Source organism: Neomonachus schauinslandi, chromosome 4 (assembly GCF_002201575.2).
Source record: "Neomonachus schauinslandi chromosome 4, ASM220157v2, whole genome shotgun sequence".
In the NCBI taxonomy this organism is placed as follows: domain Eukaryota; kingdom Metazoa; phylum Chordata; class Mammalia; order Carnivora; family Phocidae; genus Neomonachus; species Neomonachus schauinslandi.
In genome coordinates, this window is record NC_058406.1 from 10,782,084 (window position 1) to 10,800,428 (window position 18,345).

At 47.7% G+C, this 18,345-nt stretch overlaps 1 protein-coding gene across 1 annotated transcript in view; it reads left to right on the forward strand.

Annotated features, from left to right (window-relative positions):
• The window catches only part of FHAD1 (forkhead associated phosphopeptide binding domain 1), a 120,980-nt gene that overhangs the window by 40,724 nt on the left and 61,911 nt on the right, over positions 1-18,345 (forward strand). The window contains exons 4-9 of the mRNA XM_044913813.1: positions 2,455-2,564; positions 5,975-6,193; positions 9,920-10,043; positions 13,948-14,078; positions 16,310-16,399; positions 17,450-17,554. Coding sequence (XP_044769748.1) covers positions 2,455-2,564; positions 5,975-6,193; positions 9,920-10,043; positions 13,948-14,078; positions 16,310-16,399; positions 17,450-17,554 — 779 coding nt within the window. The remainder of the gene's footprint in view (positions 1-2,454; positions 2,565-5,974; positions 6,194-9,919; positions 10,044-13,947; positions 14,079-16,309; positions 16,400-17,449; positions 17,555-18,345) is intronic.

The window sequence follows — 18,345 nt, forward strand, 5'->3', positions numbered from 1 at the left end:
GGCAGAGGTTTACTCTCTCTGTGCCCATTTACATATCTGTCAGATGGGATTAGCCAGTTCATTTTAAGGGGCACAAACGGAGACATGATCCCCAATCTCACAGAACTTACCATTCATTCGGGGAGACTGACATTAACAAAAGGATCACAGAACAACAGCTATAAAATGGTAATCATGGTAACACTCGGCAGCAGAGATGCCCAGTACCCATTGGCTCGTAACTGTAAGGCCCCGACTTAGTTGGGGGATCAGGAAGGTGTCCCCGAGGGAGTGACACTCAAGCCAAGCACTGAAAGGCAAGTGACCTTCAGAAAGTGCAGAGGGGAGGGAACAGCATTCCAGGTGGAAGGGACAGTGAGTGGCAAGGGTGGGCGGTGGGTGGGACGAGTGCGAGACATTGGGCAGTGTGGCTGAAGAGTACCCTCCCAGAGGAACGTGGCCTGAGACCCTGTAAAAAGACCCTATAAAAAGAAGGAAGTGATGGCAGATGTTAGCCAGGGAGGGGATGTGACCCAAGGTCCAGCTACACCAGGAGGCCTATCCCAGCCTGTTCTGGTGCAGATGCAGGGAGGGTGGTTGGGAGCCCAGGCCCCTTCCCTTCCACATGCCCAGGAAACATTCTGGCCAAGGCCACTCATCCAACACGCAAGGCCACGCATTTGCCAGGCACCACAGGCCTTTGACTATGTCCACTCGTGCCTCTGGAGTCCACAAACATGGTCAAGACCTGGGGGAGAAAATCGTTGGCTCTGAAATGCATAAATAAAAAATGCAGAATCAAAGGGAATCAATGATTGAGTGAATGTCCACAAATGTGACGGTGTACCTCATTAATTGTTAATGTTAACATTCATTAATGTTTCATAGCCTTTGAAAACAATTGGTTCAATTTCTCACTTCACAAGAAGACAAGAATGTGCAATGATTGCCCAGAAATCAGTCAGTTGGAAATTTAAAACATGCCACTTAGAGCCAAATGATCTCAAAAACAGAAATATAGAAATCTTTTCAAAAGTTTGTACACCCAAAAAAAAAAAAATGTATTCAGTGTTAATGTGAGTGAATCGTGGTGTGTTTGATGAGATACAAAGTGGGCCTCCAAGCATAACAATGCCAGGCCTCCTGAAAGTCATGAACATCCCTTGTAATATTGTGGGGAAATAAGCAAAAAAAAGAAAAAGAAAAAAAAATCAGGAAATCCTGAATGTCTATCAAGCGGATCCAAGTTAAATATGTTTGGCACATTTGTACGATGGACTGCAACACTACCATTAAAAAAAATACAGCATAGGGGTGCCTGGCTGGCTCAGTCAATGGAGCCTGCAACTCTTGATCTCAGGGTCATGGGTTTGAGCCCTACGCTGGGTGCAGAGATTACTTAAAAATAAAATCTTGGGGCACCTGGGTGGCTCAGTCGGATGAGCATCTGCCTTTGCTTCAGGTCATAATTCCGGGGTCCTGGGATCCAGCCTCCCATGGGGCTCCCTGATCAGTGGGAAGTCTGCTTCTCCCTCTCCCTCTGCCTCCCCCACAGTTTGTGCTCACTCTCTCTTACTCTCGCTCTCTCAAATAAATAACTAAAATCTTTAAAAAATATAAAAATAAAATCTTAAAAAAAAACAGAATACAGTATAAATAATGAAGGGGATTAAAAGGTACAAACTTCTAGTTACAGAAAAAAAAAAAACACCACAGCATAGCTACAAATATTGACATAGGAAGATGTTTTTGATATAGCATCAAGTGAAAAAGCAAGCTGGGGAAAAATCTCTGCAATAGAAATCCATTTTTGTTTTTTTTAAGATATAATTGCAATAAAAATCGCTAACATTTCGTGCTTAATGTTAGTATAGTGCTCAGGGGTAGGAAACTTCTGTAAAGAGAAGCTTTTTCTGTAAATATTTTAGGCTCTGTGGGCTATATCGTCTCCATCACAGCTACTCAACCCAGCCTTTGTAGCTGGAAAGCAGCCATAGACAATATGCAAATGAATGACTGTGGATGTGTTTCAATAAAACTTTATTTACAAAAACAGTTGGGAGGCCAGATTTGTCCCTAGTGCCATAGTTTGCCAACCCCTGCTCTACTACTTCAGTTAATCCTCGAAGTGTCCTTTATAACAGAGACTGTAACATGTAAGTTATAGAACCAAGGCTTAGAGAGTTAATGACCTGCCCAAGGTCACCAGCTCTTACATGGAATAGCAAAAAGCCTAGAAAGGGGTGCACCAAAGCGAATCAGCGCAGCTAACCCTGGAGAAGAGGGAGGAGGCTGTTCTTTCCCTTTCTTATACTTCTGTAATGCCTTCTTCATCGCTTTGCCGTGAACGTAGATACCGCTTTACCATTTTTAATAACAGCAGGAAAAGAATTAAGAAGGTGGTCTAAAAAGATCCTTCTAGACCTCAGGGTCACTCACAATGTCCTGTGTGCTCTCTGTTGATCTTGGCGTTAGTGTGGACCAATGCTGTGGAGCTGTCGGAACAGTCAGTGGTCGAAGGAATTTCCGGGGCAGGACCTTCCAGGGATATTTACGTGGACCAGGACCCAGCCCAGCAGGATAAGGTGAGGGGTCTACAGCAGCAAGAGAGACTGTAGAGGGATTGTCTCTTGTTCTCTGTGGTCTAGAAGTGCCTTTTTTTTACTACTTCCAAGAAACCACCTTTTACTTCCGGGACATTCAACCAAAGGTTTGGTAACTGCTCATTTTATCCCAAATAACAACATCTACAAGCACAAAGTATTGAGCACCTACTGTGTGCTGGACTGTGTCCTGGGCCGTTGACATTCAATTAGCTCAGTAATCTTCACCATCTTCAAAATAAATGTTAAACTACCCTCACTTTACAGAGGAGGGAGCCGAAGCTCAGAGAGGTTCAGTAACTGGCCCAAGGTTGCACAGAGTGAGGGGCAAAGCTGGGATTCAAAGGTAGGCCTGGTTAATTTGCAAGCTGGTGCTCCTGGATCCCACACAGTAACTGCTTGGTCAAACATGAGCGGCAGCACAGTGGTGGGGAAAACACGTTTCCTGGCAGGAAGTAGTGAGCAATGAAGTTGAGGACTGAGGGAAGACAGAGGTTTGTTGAAGAACCAGAGAGGTTTAGAATGAAATGGGAATGGGAGCCAGAGCAGATGAATTCAAGCCACGCTGGGAAGGGTCCAGGTTGATTTCTTCCTACATAGACACAACCTGAAATTATCCTAAAAGAAGCAGTCCTGCAATATCTTACTTTCCTTAAAGACCGGGGCCTGAGCCTGCAGCAATTCTCTGAGTCTGTGAGGAGCAGAACCACGTGGGGTCCAGACTGGGCGTGGGAATCTGCAACTTCAGGTGGCAGGTGTCCCAGGACCAAACCTTGGAGAAGTATTGCAGTGAGGCGAGAAGCCAGGCTCAGACGCTGTTATTAGTTCTCTCTCGCTGTGCACAAGCCATCCCAAAACTTAGTGGCTTAAAATGGCAATTTATTGGGCACCTGGCTGGCTCAGTCAGTAGAGCATGTGACTCTTGATCTCAGGGTCATGAGTTCAAGCCCCATGTGGGGTGTGAAGCCTACTCAAAAAAAACCAAAAAAAACCAGCAATTTATTACTTCCCAGAATCTACAGGTTGACCTGGAATGTTCTTCTGCTGGTGTCCCCTGGTTTCGTTCATGCAACTGTAGTCAATCAGTGGCGTGGCCCAGCCAGTGGTCTCAGATGGCCTCATTCCCATGTCTGGGACCTCAGCCAGCATGCCTGGAGTGATAGGCCTCTCTCTGCACATGGTTTATCGTCTGGGGCTGCTTCACAGCAGAGTGGCCCCAGGCTTCCCAGAGGGCCAGAACAGAAGCCATATAGCCTTTTAAGAACTTGCCTGGAGATTGCTGTACATCACTTCTGCCATATTCTATTGGTCAAGCAAGATACAGGACCGGCCCCAACTTAGGGAATGGGGAAGTCCAATTCTGCTTGATGGCAGAAGGTACAAAGCATTTGTGGTCATTTTTCAATCTACCCTAGTTTTATTTGAGAGAGAGAGAGAGAAACAGCATGAGAGGGGAGAGGGTCAGAGGGAGAAGAAGGCTCCCCGCCGAGCCCAGAGCCAGATGTGGGACTCGATCCCAGGACTCTGGGACCATGACCTCAGCCGAAGGCAGACGCTTAACCAACTGAGCCACCCAGGCACCCAATCTACCCCAGTTTTAAACTGGAAATAGGATGCAACCACATTTATATATTTTTTCCTATTTATAAGCCATTTATGCCCTGACTTTCCAGGACTCCTTCAAATGCAAGTGCCAATAAACAAATTAGCTTAAGCAAAAAAAATAAATTAAAAAAAATAAGCATTTATTGGCTCATCTTCTTGGAAATTTAAAAGCCCACTAGCTTCAGGCATGGCCAGATACAGCAGCTTAAGCGAAATCAGAACACTCCCTACTACCGATCTCTTCCCTCTGTTTCCCTCGGATCTTGGCTTTCTATAGCACACAGGCTTCATGTGTTGGAAAAGACAAACTCAGGCACATAAGCCCATAAATTTAAAGTTTGTTATCCAAAAGGAGGCATGATCCTCTCCCTCTGTGATGGATGCGTGAAATCTCTGAGAAAACCCTGATTGACCAGCTTGGGTCACGTGCACACGGGGAGGTGGGACAGGAAGGAGCAGGGCACATGATTGACAGTCCTACCAAGACCACATGGAAGGGGGAGGACTCTCTCAAGGAAGAGCTTGGGGTCCTCACAGAAAGGCTTAAACTCCATCTGTACAGCACACCTTACAGCCTTCTTTATACTCCAGAGCCCAGCACAGGGCCTGGCACATAGTAACTGCTCAATAAATGTTTATTGCATAACTAGATACTAAGCACCTGGCTGACCATAATTGGGTGAAACAGGCATGGCTGCCCAGGAGTATGGAATCTGTTTGATGCTATCCCTTGAAACTTTGCCACAAGCATTTGCAGGGATTCAAAGAAAGACCCTTGGCAGCAATTGGCAATGCCAGAGAAGCTTCCTCACAACGGAAACCCTGTCCTTCCATGGTTCGGGGAGCTGGAAGGTCTTGAGGCTGATTGGGTAAAGCTCCCCAGGAAACGAGTTGGCTTACAAATTACTCATTTACCTCCTTCCAACCAGTGGGAAATGGTTGGAAGAACAGGGTCTACTTCAGAAGCAGAAATTCTGTAGCTACATTTGCAAATACATCTGGGGACTTGTGTTTCAGTATTTTTGGACATTTTATTGATGACTTCCGGTGAAAAGTTTGGGGAATTTTTTTTTCTTTTTGGTGGGGAAGCCTAACAAATTCTTTTGCCGTAGAGCTCTTTCTTTTGGAGAGATGGAGAACTGGGTTAATTATACTTGTGGGTAAAGTCAGCTGGCAATTTTTTTTTCCCCCGACCCAAAGTTGATGAGCCCACACGAATAAATCACCACTCTTATCTCATTTACTCGCAGATTCAGTTACCTGGAGTAAATTTTTACGTGAATAACGCAAAGAGGCAGGAAGTACCAGAAGGGAGGAAAGGGAAAAGAAATATTTCAGAATGTTAAGTTAAAGAATAGTCCTCATTATATGCAGGATGTGGTCAAATAGAATGTCGTTTTCCTAACTACCTTTCCTGGGTCCCCAGTGTGCTAGGCTGAATATTATAAACAAAAATATTATAAATAAACTCCCTAGCAACAAAAGTTCCCATGTGGGGCGGTTGTTCTCAACATGAAAGTATAATTTCACGGGAAAGGAAATTTTCTGTGAAGTATAAACACCTATTACAGGAGTCTGTATACAAGTATATCATTTTCGCCAAACTCTTGTCTCGGTGAGGTTTTCCAAGTGATGGAGATAACCTTGAAACTACGCTTTTTCCCCTCCCCACCTGTCCTCACCTTCCCAAAAGAATCACACTCCGTTTTCCCTACATTTTTAAAAATGGGCTCAGCCTTGCACCCCGGACCCACACCTACTAAACTCCCCATCTGGCCTCCACCCAGGATGAAATCATTCTGCTGCTGGGGAAAGAAATCAGCCGTCTCTCGGATTTTGAACTTGAATCCAAATACAAAGACGCCGTGATAGCGAAGCTGCAAAATGAAGTGGCCAGCCTGAGTCAGAGGCTTTCGGAGTCCGCCTCGTCCAGGCAGAGTCAGTTCCAGGATCTGGATGAAGACATCGATGCCAAACGCAGAGAGATCCAGAGCTTGAAAAACCAGGTAGGTAGGACTCGGAGACACATTGGTGGAGGCCTTAGAGTCAGGACACAGGGCGGCAGCTGCCGGGGAGAGCCAGGGGAGCATGGAAGGGAGTCACCCAGATGGATAGAAAAGGGATGGTCAGCACAGTGCTGTGGGTATGAGCACACATCCCAGGAATCGGGGGCGTGGCAGGCTCCTAGCCCAGGAGAACCACGTTCAAGGAGCAAGCTTTGGTGTAAGTGCTGTAGATGCATTGGCTCACTTAAACCGCACGGTCCTCTGACATGTACCATTCTACAGATGAGGAGACTGAGGCAGGCTTGGGGACGCCCGGGAACTGGTTCAGTTCACACAGCAAGTTAGAGGGGGCGGTGCAAGTTGAACGCAGGTCTGCCTCCTCGCAGACCCTATGCTTTCATCCCACCTACGCAGCTCCATGGCTTCAGTGACTGTCGCTCACCCCCACCTCAGCCCCAGCCAGAAAGAGCTGTAGGTAGTCAGCTGGAGAGGGGGAGAAGGAATCCCCCGTTTTCCAAACCCAAGCCCGAAGGCACTTGCTGGCTCACTTGTAGGGAACTTCCTCAAACAAAAATTCTCCACGCAGAATTTCTACATTATCCTTGAGACTAACTAGATCCAAAAAAAAAAATTTTCTTCAACTACTTTAAAATTGGCTATTGATCTTGTACATAAATTACATGTCAACAAAGTTGATTTGAAACAACAACAACAAACTGGCCACTGATGAATTGTGGCCTTGGTATAAACTGTTGCCCAAACCTGTAGACTCCCTATGCTTAGGGCCTCTGTTCTCTGCTTCCCTGTTCACTGCCTTTCCCCTCCTCTAAGCAACTCAAGGTGCGTGGCTTTGATCCGAGAAATGGTGCCCCAGGAAAGGACTTAGGTTGTACGTGGTGAACCTAGGAGATTCTACCAGGAGACCGTAAGCTCCGTGAGAGCAAAGAGTGGGCCCAGCTACTTTCTAGAACACTGATAGGACCGTGTCCGTTCATTTGTTCATTCATTCATTCAAGTAAGATTTATTGGGTGCCCATCTTGTGCCATGCTCTCTTCTGGGCTCTGGGAATTCGGCAGAGAACGAGGCAGGTATGATTTTTGCCTTCCCTCCTTTATGTTCCAATGAGGGAGACAGAATTAATAAGTAAACAAATATATGCTCTCATATTCAAATGAACAAATGACTCTCTGTCGGACGTGTTTTGGGAAAAACAATGAAAGTAGTAGATCCTATAGGAATTACTACTTGACAGCTACTTGACAGGAAGCTAACTCCTTGACGGGCATCTTGTTCTTGATCTGAACCCAATTTTGCCATCGGACAGGGTAATATCTCTTTCGGCTATTCTCCCATCTCAGAGCTTTCCTGAGTACAAGTGGCGTGTCTTGTCCAGGTCCGTGGACAAGGGTGAATAATTCCCACATAATCTTTATTAGTCAAATATATTTGACATGTAAAGTGTAATCCTCACGTATCTTTGAGCATCCATAGGTCACAATTCGAGTCTTGTTTAAAGTGGCTAGTGATATCTGGGGGGAAAATGTTCACAAAGAAAGTATCTAGAAATAATTACACCGATTCATTATATTGTCGCCGCCCCCCACCCCTGAATCTTCACTTGTAACCGAAAGAGAGTATTTTGTAACAAGGCATATCTGGGCTGGAAACTGCAGTTAGTCTGAACCCAAATCAAGTTCTATCCACTCACATTTTAGTTTTTTAAATATTCTACTGCCTGCAGAACATTCAGCCAGAAATATAAGCCACGCGGCTGGTTGATTTATTGTTCTGATTACTTTATAGTCATCAGGTCCCCCTGAAAGTGTGTGCATCATGAGGTCTCTCAACGGTCTTCCATCTGCTACAGTATCACTGGGAAGTGCTTGCCCCTGCCTGTTCTTGAACGCCTGAGCTAATTAACAGCCGAATTATTTTCTCGAGGCCATCCTCCTAACACTATCAGCTTTCTTAAGATTCGGTGCCCATCTTATTACCCAGGATAGCAGACATGCAACTTCTTGGGATACATGCCCATTAGAGACAATCTGGATACTTATTTGGGTGGGGAAGGAAACAGAGGTTTGAAGACTGGAGTTTCCTCGTAATCCGAAATCCTCAAACCCTGGTGCCTAGATTGAATTATCTTCTATCTGTCAGAAGCAGAAACACTGGCGTCTTTGGGCAGGCGGGCATATGTCTTCCCATCCCTTCTGGAAGCTTGTCTCTTTGCCCTGTGCCTCTGGTGTTGTGCAAATAAAAAGCACGACGCGGAGAAGAGCTAGAAACACTCTTAAAAATTATCCCAAGTACCTTTTATGGGAAAGTTGCATGTCCCCCACCGAGAACAGTAAGAGGTGAAAGAAACGTTTTCACTCAAAGTTTCAAAAGCACAAACATGCAAAAGTATTGCCTTGGGGAGGGTGGGGGACAGAGTCATCTGTGTCCCCACCACCTTCTTGCAGACGCCCCCTTCCCAATGTCTCAGATACCCCAGGGAAAAAGTAAGTGTACCTGCCCCAGCTGTCATAGAATCTGAACACTGATGGTGCGTGAAATGAGCCAGGGAACGTGTGAAACCTTGTTCCTTCTGTTAATTCTCCCAGAGTAAGAATGACAAGGTTTTCAGGGACAGACACCAAGAACAAGGACCGTGAGCGCCCTCTGCTGGCCAAGGCCTCTGCGCCCGCACCCGCATTACCTGAGCGCGCCCCACCTGCCTTCGTTCTTTAAGCCACACCTCCAGCAGGGTAAGAGGCTTGACAGGGAGCTGCGGGGTTGACTCGGGGACCTGCCGCTCACACACACCTGGGTAGTGACACCTGGGTAGTGAGGTCAGAGGACAGTCGCACCTACCACGTGTATGCCGTGGGCCAGGCACCATCTGGGCGCTTGTACATACACGAACTTATTAAAATACTTCTCACGATCCTATCCGATTGGGACTGCCATCACCCCACTTAATGAAACAGTGAGACAGAATCCGGTGTCCTCCCGGTGTGTTCCTCAGCCGGTGAGTGGCAGCAACAGAATCTGAAGGCCACAGTCGGGCTCCCAAGTCCACGCTGTGCTTTACAGCCTGCAGCCCGGACTCCTGTGCCTAGAGCCACCCGGCAAGGGGGGCAGAGCGGGAACCGGGCACCTGGAGACCAGCCGAATCGGGACTCCACCTCTGCCGGCCGTGTCATGCTCACGGCCGTGAGACTCGGGATGCTCGCTTGCAACCTGGGAGCGTTAATGGGAAGCTCAGCCTCCTGCGATGCAGTGAGGAGCTAGGGAGGTAGCGTCTGGGAACGGGCTTTGTGAGCTCTGGAGTGTTCTGAGATATAAGCCACTGTTGTTCTCATTCGAGGAAGTTAATTTTATAACATGCTTCCCTCTCGTGAGCTTTGCTCTGCACCTGGTCGGCACTGGATGACCGGGAACCAACAGCTGGTCTCCTTCTGGCGGGGAGTCCAAAGGTGGTAGGAAGGCACGTTAGGGATCAGCTGTCCCCAGGCAGCTGCACCTGAGCCATTTTGTGGACACAGAGCTAAGGCTCACGTTTTCATTCCATATGATGCGGTGGTCACTGAAGGAACAGGCCCTCTCCTGTCCCTCCCACTAGTTAAAACTAAAAACTCGGTTTCCCCAACACCCCACCAAAGATCAGTCCAAATGTCTTGTCCAGCCGTGGAGAAGTACGCCTGGGCGGGCCCCCTCTGACCGTGTGTTGCCTCCTCCCACAGATCAGTGCCTTACAGAAAGGCTACAGCCAGGTGCTGTGCCAGACCCTGTCTGAGAGGAACTCAGAGATCACATCCCTGAAGAACGAGGGCGAGAACTTGCGGAGGGACAATGCCGTCACCTCAGGTGAGCTCTCTCTGACGTGGGCCTGAGAGTCGCTCCCCTCCCCCTCCTTCCCAGGCCACAGCAGACATCACCAATCAACCACCGCACCACTGCTCACTGATCTGGGGTGCAGCCTCGGTGATCTTCTGAGTGACCTGCGTCTGTGAGTTGCAGCCTGCCCTCAAGAGAGGGTTTTTGCCGTCCGGTTCCTAGGGCAGGGCCTGATAACGAGTTGAGTGAAGGTTATCACTTAGCTATGTCTAGTGAGTGCCAGGCTCACCAGGGAGAACACAGGGCACCGTGTGGCTTGGGTGGTTCCAGAAGCCAGCTTGCCTTCAGTGCAAGCTAGAATGTGGACAGAGTGGGGTCACCACATTAGCGCCCTGGTGCACTTGGACCCCGGTGGAAACATTTCCTAATTGGCCAGCAGAGGAGGTTGCACACTACAGACTTGGGGGAGGTGGGGTAAGCACATCGTCCAGAGGCCAGCTGCTTCTTACCCTGGATCCTTTCATTCACTGCACGTGTTTACTGAGCACCTACTAGGTGTCCGGCCCTGCTCTAGGTGCTGGGGAGAGACAGCCCTGATCACAATGCTTCTGTACTCCTAGGGTTCACATGTGCAAGTGGGTGACAGACACTAAACGTAAACAGGTAAATAAACAAGCCCATTTCAGAGACAAGTGGGCAGTGTGGGAGCGAAGTGCTTCCGGGGCAGAAGTGAAGGGAGAATAGCTTAGTGGGCTGGAAGGGACAGGTCTTTGAAGAGGTGAAAGGGAAGGGCAGTGAGGAAGCCAGAGGGAACAGTGTTCCAGGCAGAGGGATCACAAATGCAAAGGGCCTGAGGCTGGGGCCAGCTGGCCGTGTGGGAGGAGCTGGAGCTGGTGTGGCTGGAGTGGGGTGAATGTGGGAGTGGGGGACGGGCAAGGTCGGAGAGGGACGCAGGGGGTAGGTCACAGGGAGGAGTCTGGGTTTTATTGTAAGGGTGATGGGGAGCCACTGGGGTTTTTAGAGAGAAATCACATGCCTGAGAAGGATGGGCCATTAACAGAGAAAGAGGGGAGGGAGTGAAGCAGGGGGGATGGGGAGCAGGCAGTGAGTCTGGAAGGGGCATATTGCTCTCAGAGTGCTGGCTACACGGCAGGAAACGCATCCATAGCTGTGAAAGCCGAGCATAGCGCTGAGCCACAGGTGAATCGCCATCTATCTCTTTCTGAATCCGGGTGCCATGCACCAGGACAGCCTGACCACTGGCTTTTCCTCCGCCTCACTCTGCAACTTCCCACCCTTACCCCCACCACCTGCCAGGCCTGTTCATGCTCTTCCCTAATTTACAATGTCCTCAGATATTTGCTGGGCCCTTCCTGTGGGCCGGGTGCGGCTCCAGACACAGACACCCTGGGCCCTTGTCTTCCTCGCCCACACCGGCCTGTCAGATCTCATCTGTGCTCCAGGCCTGTCTCGGATACCACCTTCTTCACTCAGGGATTGGACAGACTTGCGTTAGGGTAACACTTGGGGTGGGCTGGACCCACTCACGGTGTGGTCCCCAGACCGGCAGCATCAGCCTGCCCTGGGTCCTGGTGAGAACCACAGAGTTTCAGGCCCCAGCCCAGAACCTCCTGAAAGGGCATCTGACTTTGCTGAAGTCCCTGGGGTTTCGTATGCACATTCAAGCTCGAGAAGCATGGGGCTGGGTTACGCTGCAGCTACGGGCCCTGAGGCTCAGTGGCTTATAACAGACGGGCTCATGTCTTGCCTCCGCGTGGTATCCATCGTGGGTTAGCAGGGGCTTTGCTCATCGTGGCCACTCAGGGACCAGGCTGACAGAGGCCATCACAGCTCCTGCTTCCACAGTGAGAGAGGCGGGAAAGACGTACAGGGCAAATGGAATGACGGGAACTGGGTTTGCTCTCCTGCCCGAAACAACCAAAAAAAGAAAAAATATATCTGCGATAATTATTTTCACATGACCATGATCCGGGAGAGAGGAAACAAACCAGTGGGCCCCCACTTTGAGGGGATGGCACTGGAGAGGCCAACACAGCTCCGGGGCGCTGGGCAGCATGCCAGGGAGGAGAGGCCACACAGAGAGGTGATCTCTAGAGGGTCCCCCACCAGTCTTCAGCTGAGTGTTGAGCAGCACAAGTAGGTGGGCAGGGAAAGAAAACCCAGCAGGAGCAGAGGGGACCATCTCAAAGCTCACACAGGCCAAGAATGGTTGACTTTCCCAGCCTCCAGAACGGAGCGGCCTCATAATCCACAGGGGATCTGGTAGAGTCAAAAAGGTGTTGGCTCAGTCGTGAGGCCCAAATGCCACTAGACTAGAGGTTGCTCCGGGGGCATGGGTTGGGATGCCCACTGGGTGTTACACGCAAGTAATGAATCGTGGAACACTACGACAAAAACTTATGATGTACTATATGCTGCCTAAATGAACATAATAAAAAAAAATTAAAAATAAGAATAAAATTAAAATCCACATGAATATAAATAAATAAATAAGTAAATGTGTGTTGCTCCAGTCCCGCCTCCCAAAGCTAGAAGGCAAGTCCCAAAGGGACCAACTTGTTTCAAAGTAACTTAACCGTGTCCTGTGACAGAGCTCATTGTTTAAATGAAATTCTGGGTCACATTGTCCTTCATCTCAATACTTTTTTTGATTGATGGCTATCAATGAAATTGGGCATGATGTTCTTCCAAGAAAAGAACCACATGAGATAATCCAATCCCACAGCATTTCCACGCCCTTCTTCCCACGTGTCCTCAACCTGAGAATCCAATAATGTATTAGTGATCTCCTGCTACCTAACAAATACGGGGACTAGGGACCCACAGACACCCCAGAAGTTGGTGGGTAAAACAACAACCACTATTTATTATGTCATCCAGCTTCTGGAGCTCAGGAATGAGGGGGTGACTTGGTTCTCAGCGTCTCCCATGAGGGGCAGTCAGGACATTGGCTGAGGCAAATGTCACCTCATCTAAAGCCACATCAGGAGCTGGAGGATCTGCTTCCAGAATGGCTCATCCACACGGCTGTTATCTGGACGCCTCCATTCTGAACAATTTGGGCCTCTCCCCTGGCGGCTTGAGCATCCTCACAACATGGTGGTTGGCTTCCCCCGCTGAGTGAGTGATCCGACAGAGAGCGAAAGGAAAGCTGCAGTATCTTTTATGACCCACCTAGGAAGTCACGGTCCATCTTTTCCACAAAATCACACTGGTTACACACGTCAACCTACTCATGGTAGGAAGGGGCTGTGCCAGGGCATGAACTCCGGGAGGTCCGGATCACTGGGGCTATTTTAGAAGCCGGCTACCACAAAAAATAATGGGTACCCTGTAACGAACGCGATGGGTCAGCCACTCTCCTAAATTCTTTATATGTCTTTAACCCTTATAATAACTCCATGGGGGACATATAGTGAAAGATACTTACAGGGAAAATAACTTGTCCAAGAACACCACACTACTAAGTGGTAGAAACGGGTTCCAAACTCGGGTGAGTGTGAATCCAGCCACCCTGCTCACAGCCTCCTTCTGCCGTAAGACTTTTTATGGCCCCTGGTGAAAAATTCCTGGTCCTTCCCTGTACTGGCCTTTGTTCCCCAGGCCCATGGCGTGGCCTCTCCTGCCAAACCTGAGCCCACAGGGGCCCCCCAAAGGCTTTTCTTCTCCCAGCAACACTCGCTGACTTCTTGTTCTCACTGAGGTCTTAAACAAACACTGTTCCACGCTTTTCAGGGTCATCCCTGTCCCAGCTCCGGGAGCCTGGACAAAAGCTCCTGAGTTGCAGACGAGGACCAGGGGCCTCCCGGGCTTGTAAGGGGCTCCCCCACAAGTTGGCCGACAGCTGTGGTGACGGTCATCCTTCCTGCCCCTTTGACCTCTGCGAGTCTTTATTTATTTATTTTTTTTACAGGGATGGTGTCATCATTGCAAAAAGAAGTGTTAACAAGGGATGAGGAGATTCAACAACTCAAACAGGAGGTGAACCAACTAAAAAGTGAGAACAAAGAAAAGAATCACCAGCTTGAAGCCCTCAGCTCCAGAGTGAGTATTGGGGCACCATCATCATCCTTGTAGCTGTCCCCAAAAAGCAGAGCAGAGTCCCATGACTCATCTCACGTACCCCAGGCCCCAGCTTTAAATGTCACTCGCATCTCTCCCACCACTGTGAGATGGACTGGTGCCCAAGGGCTGGTGTCCACCAGGAGGATAGCCGCTGGGTGGCCCAAAACACCAAAGGCCCACCTGGAGAGACTAAAGGCAGGGGCCAGGTTCTCTGCAAGGTAAAGAGCTTTTTAAATGTAACTTTGACTCTGCAAATGATGCCTTCAATCCTGACTTTAGAATCCTGATCCTGTAGAGGACGATTTCTCAGGATGCATGTGCTTTGTGTGTTTCAATGAGTCGAGGTAAAACCCAATAGCTGTCATCTTGGCCGGCAGCTCAGAGATTCCAGTGGCTGCCTGATCAGGTAGCTCAGTCTGCAGGGATGGGGAGGGGGTGGCTGGATAGAGCTCGAAGTTCCAAAGAAAAGGCACAAGAAGTAATGTCGGGTGCTTAGTACAATACTCAGTTTGGAACTGAGAAAAGGCAGAACGTGAGCTTTGGGGTTGGACAGACCAGGATCCAATCCCAGAGCTTTCTTTTCTTGTAACTTATTTGGCCTCTGTTTCCACATCTGTGAAATGGGGATAACAAAACCATTTTTCTGAGAAGTGAGAGGCGGATTTCAGTTGTGCTCTTCTGCCTCTGCACCTGGTCAGCTGCCTGGCCGAGCCCCGTCCATACATTCATTTCTCCCAGGTAGATTGACTCCCTAGATGCACAGTATCACTGCTTTATGTGGGGTACGTGAGTGTGTGCATGGGTGTGTGCGTGCATGTTGGGGAGGGGGGGCGGGTTGCAGAACTGATGCTAAGTGGAAGAGATATGGAAAAACAGCCCCGTTTTGACTGTTCTACTTCTTAAAGTACATTTGGATTCTTTTTCTCCCCATTTCCTCTTCCTCATTGACCTTGGAATGAGGTATCCCTCCTCCCCTAGGCTGTGCTGTCCATTAGCACACAGGGGTCCTGCCCCCAAGGGTTTGGCTCTGAGGAGCATGTGGGAGGCCTATCTTTTGTTTTTCTAATTCCCTTTGTCATGCGTGTGAATTTTAGGGAAATAAAAGTAGATGATACTGAGAAGCAAAACTAGAGAGATAAGAAAGAAAATGCTACCCTAGAAATCCACATTAATATTTTAATATATATTCTTCCAATCTTGTTTCTATATACAATAAAGAGATAAATATTTTAACATATATACTATACACATTTTTTAAATTTTAAATACTTACTATTTTCCCATATTAATAAATAAAAGCTCATATCATTGGTCCTAAAAGCTACATAATATTTTTCTGGATGTACACAATGTAATAAAACGGTCTGTGGTTGGACACGGTTGTTTCTTTTTTTCTTTCTTTTTTTTTTTCCTGTTGCTAACAATACTGTGAAGAACATCCCTGAACCTACAGATTTGCTGATTTCTCTAATCATCATCCTTAAGAGACAATACTAAAGTGGGAATTTCTGGGTCAAAAGAAGGCACATCTTTATGTTCTTAATGCGTGTTGCCAAACTGCCCTCCAGAAGGGCTGTTTCACTTACATTTCCACGGCCAGGTGGCTGTGTTTTGAGATGTCATTTGCAGAAAGCACTGAGAGCCATCCAAGTTCACTAGCAAGACCCTCCCGGTATTCCTGCAAGCTCTCTTGGCTGGTCACAGAGGAAAACACACCCATCCTTCCACCCTAAGGATCCAGACTCTGCAAAGCTGTGTCTGTCCCATCATGTAGATTGCTGGTTCTTAAAGAAGAAACTTTTTTTAAAAGATTTTATTTATTTATTTGACAGAGAGAGAGAGGACAAGCAGGGGACGCTGCAGGCAGAGGGAGAAGGAGAAGCAGGCTCCCCGCTGAGCAAGGAACCCAACGCAGGGCTCGATCCCAGGACCCTGGGATCATGACCTGAGCCTAAGACAGAGTCTTAACCAACTGAGCCACCCAGGCACTCGTTGAGGAAGAATTTACATATGTTACCCCCGGGAATCACGAGAGGGGTGACTAGGAACTGCTGCAGGGCCCGGGGCATCCCCCAGACACAAATGGCCTCGCCTCTGGGAATTTGGGGAAGTGATTGGATGAAACAACAAGAAATGCTCTTAGGGGCAAATACGGGGACTAGGGACCCACAGACAACCCCATGTGGTCTTGCTGTCCTTTCTCTCCATAGTGCTCCATGCTGAAAGAAGAGTTAAAGAAGGAAGATGCTCACAAGGAGCACCAGGAAGCCCAAGGGAAAGAGTTAAAACTCTGCAAAATTGTGAGTTGAGTCTCTTCACTGCTAAGTGTCCCCAGAAGGGCTAGACTTTGACCCTCAGCGTTTTCTGGGGGGCCGGAGAGGGGTTCCTTGGACCATTAGATAGCACAAGCTGTGGGGCTTTAATGATTGTTCATTAACCTAGCCTCCTAATTCTTTGAAATGCTGCCTCTAGCCTCAAGGAAGAGATGGCTGAAAATACCGTAGAAAACACACTCTCCCAGCATTCTCTGGGCAGTGGGCACATTCCCCCTGGGCCTGGGTGTGGGACACACGGCCCCGGCCCCTGAACCCATGGTGCCCACACTGTCATGTTCCCCTGTCAGAGTTTATCAGAGGCATGGACACGGTTATTAACACAAAATTCTTCTTGAAGTATTTTTGCGGAAATAAACCAACGTTACACCAATTCATAAAAACAAAACAAAAAGAAAAGGTATCATTTGCCTTAGATAGACGATGACTTTGGAAATAAACAACGACAAAAATACGAGCACTCAAATGAAAATGCTCATCGCCTGCACGAGCTGAACCCTCTTCCCCAACAGCAGGCATGAGTTTCCATATGCTGGGAAGTACAGCGCCTTCGCCACGAGGAGGAGACACGTCTGTTCTCTGTGCCAGGAACATTGCTATTCTCTGCCTCGAAATGGGAAAAAGGAAAATTTTCATTGTTCTGTCCTTCCAAACCGTGTCCATTGTTCATCCAAGCAGCCGTTATTTAGATTGATCTCAAGAAGATACCCCAGGAGAAGAGCTTCTAATGAGTTGATAGATATCTTGTACTGTTTAATCCAGGGTCCATGCTGATTTTCAAAAGAAACTAATCATTTCCCTTTACCCAATTTCCCATACATCAGTTGAAGAAACATCTGCTTTGCCCCATGGATGTAGAATTTTCCCCCAAGGGAAGAAATTAAGCTAATACCAGACTAGGTTTCTGCCTTAATGAACCCAATGAAATGAGCTACAGAGATTCAGAATTTTCAGCCTAGAGGGCAACTCCCACTTCCCGTGAGGGAAGTTGACTTCCTGTTGTTGAAACTCTTTCAGCAAATCCAAGACATGGAGAAAGAAATGAAGAAGCTCAGGGAGGACCTGAAGAAGAGTTGTACTGAACAGAACATGATCTCTAAAACGCTGCGAGAAAAGAGCAAGGTAAGACAAGGACAGTGTGGCCCAGTGACCGCTCTGGGCCAGGCTCTCTGCACACAACATCTCCATTAATCTCACAACTCCGTGTGGTCAATACCGGTATTAACCCCACTTGACGGTTGAGAAACCGAAGCTCACAGAGGTAAAGTTCACGCGGATAAAGTAGCTGTACTATTCAGAAGCTGAACCCAGGTCTATCTGACTCCAATGCTCTTGTGTGTAACTGCTAGTCTAGACTGACTGCAACTCGTAATTGGTAAAATTTATCCAGAAGAGAATTGATCCATTAAATCAAGTTTGCCAATGACGTTGTTCACTTATTGATGTTTTTGGCTATGTGTTCTATCAGTCATTGAAGAGGTATATTTTTTAAAATTTCATGATTGTGCATTTGTGTATTGTTACTTTTAGTATTGCCAACTTTTGCTTTGTATATTTTGAGGCTGTGTTACTAGGTGCCTATAAATTTAGAATTTTAACACTTCTTATTGGGAAAAAAAAAAACCCTTTGATCATCATAAAACATCCCTCTTCATCTCTAGTAGTGTTTTCCCCTTAAAGTCTACTTTGTCATTAATATAACTCTGGCAGTGGGGCACCTGGGTGGCTCAGTCGGTGTCCAACTCTTGGTTTTGGCTCAGTCATGATCTCAGGGTCCTGGGATCAAGCCTTACATCAGGCTCTGCACTCAGTGCAGAGTCTGCTTGTCCCTCTCCATCTCCCTCTGCTTCTGTCTCTCTCTTAAATAAATAAATAAATAAATAAATAAATAAATAAATAAATAAATAAATAAA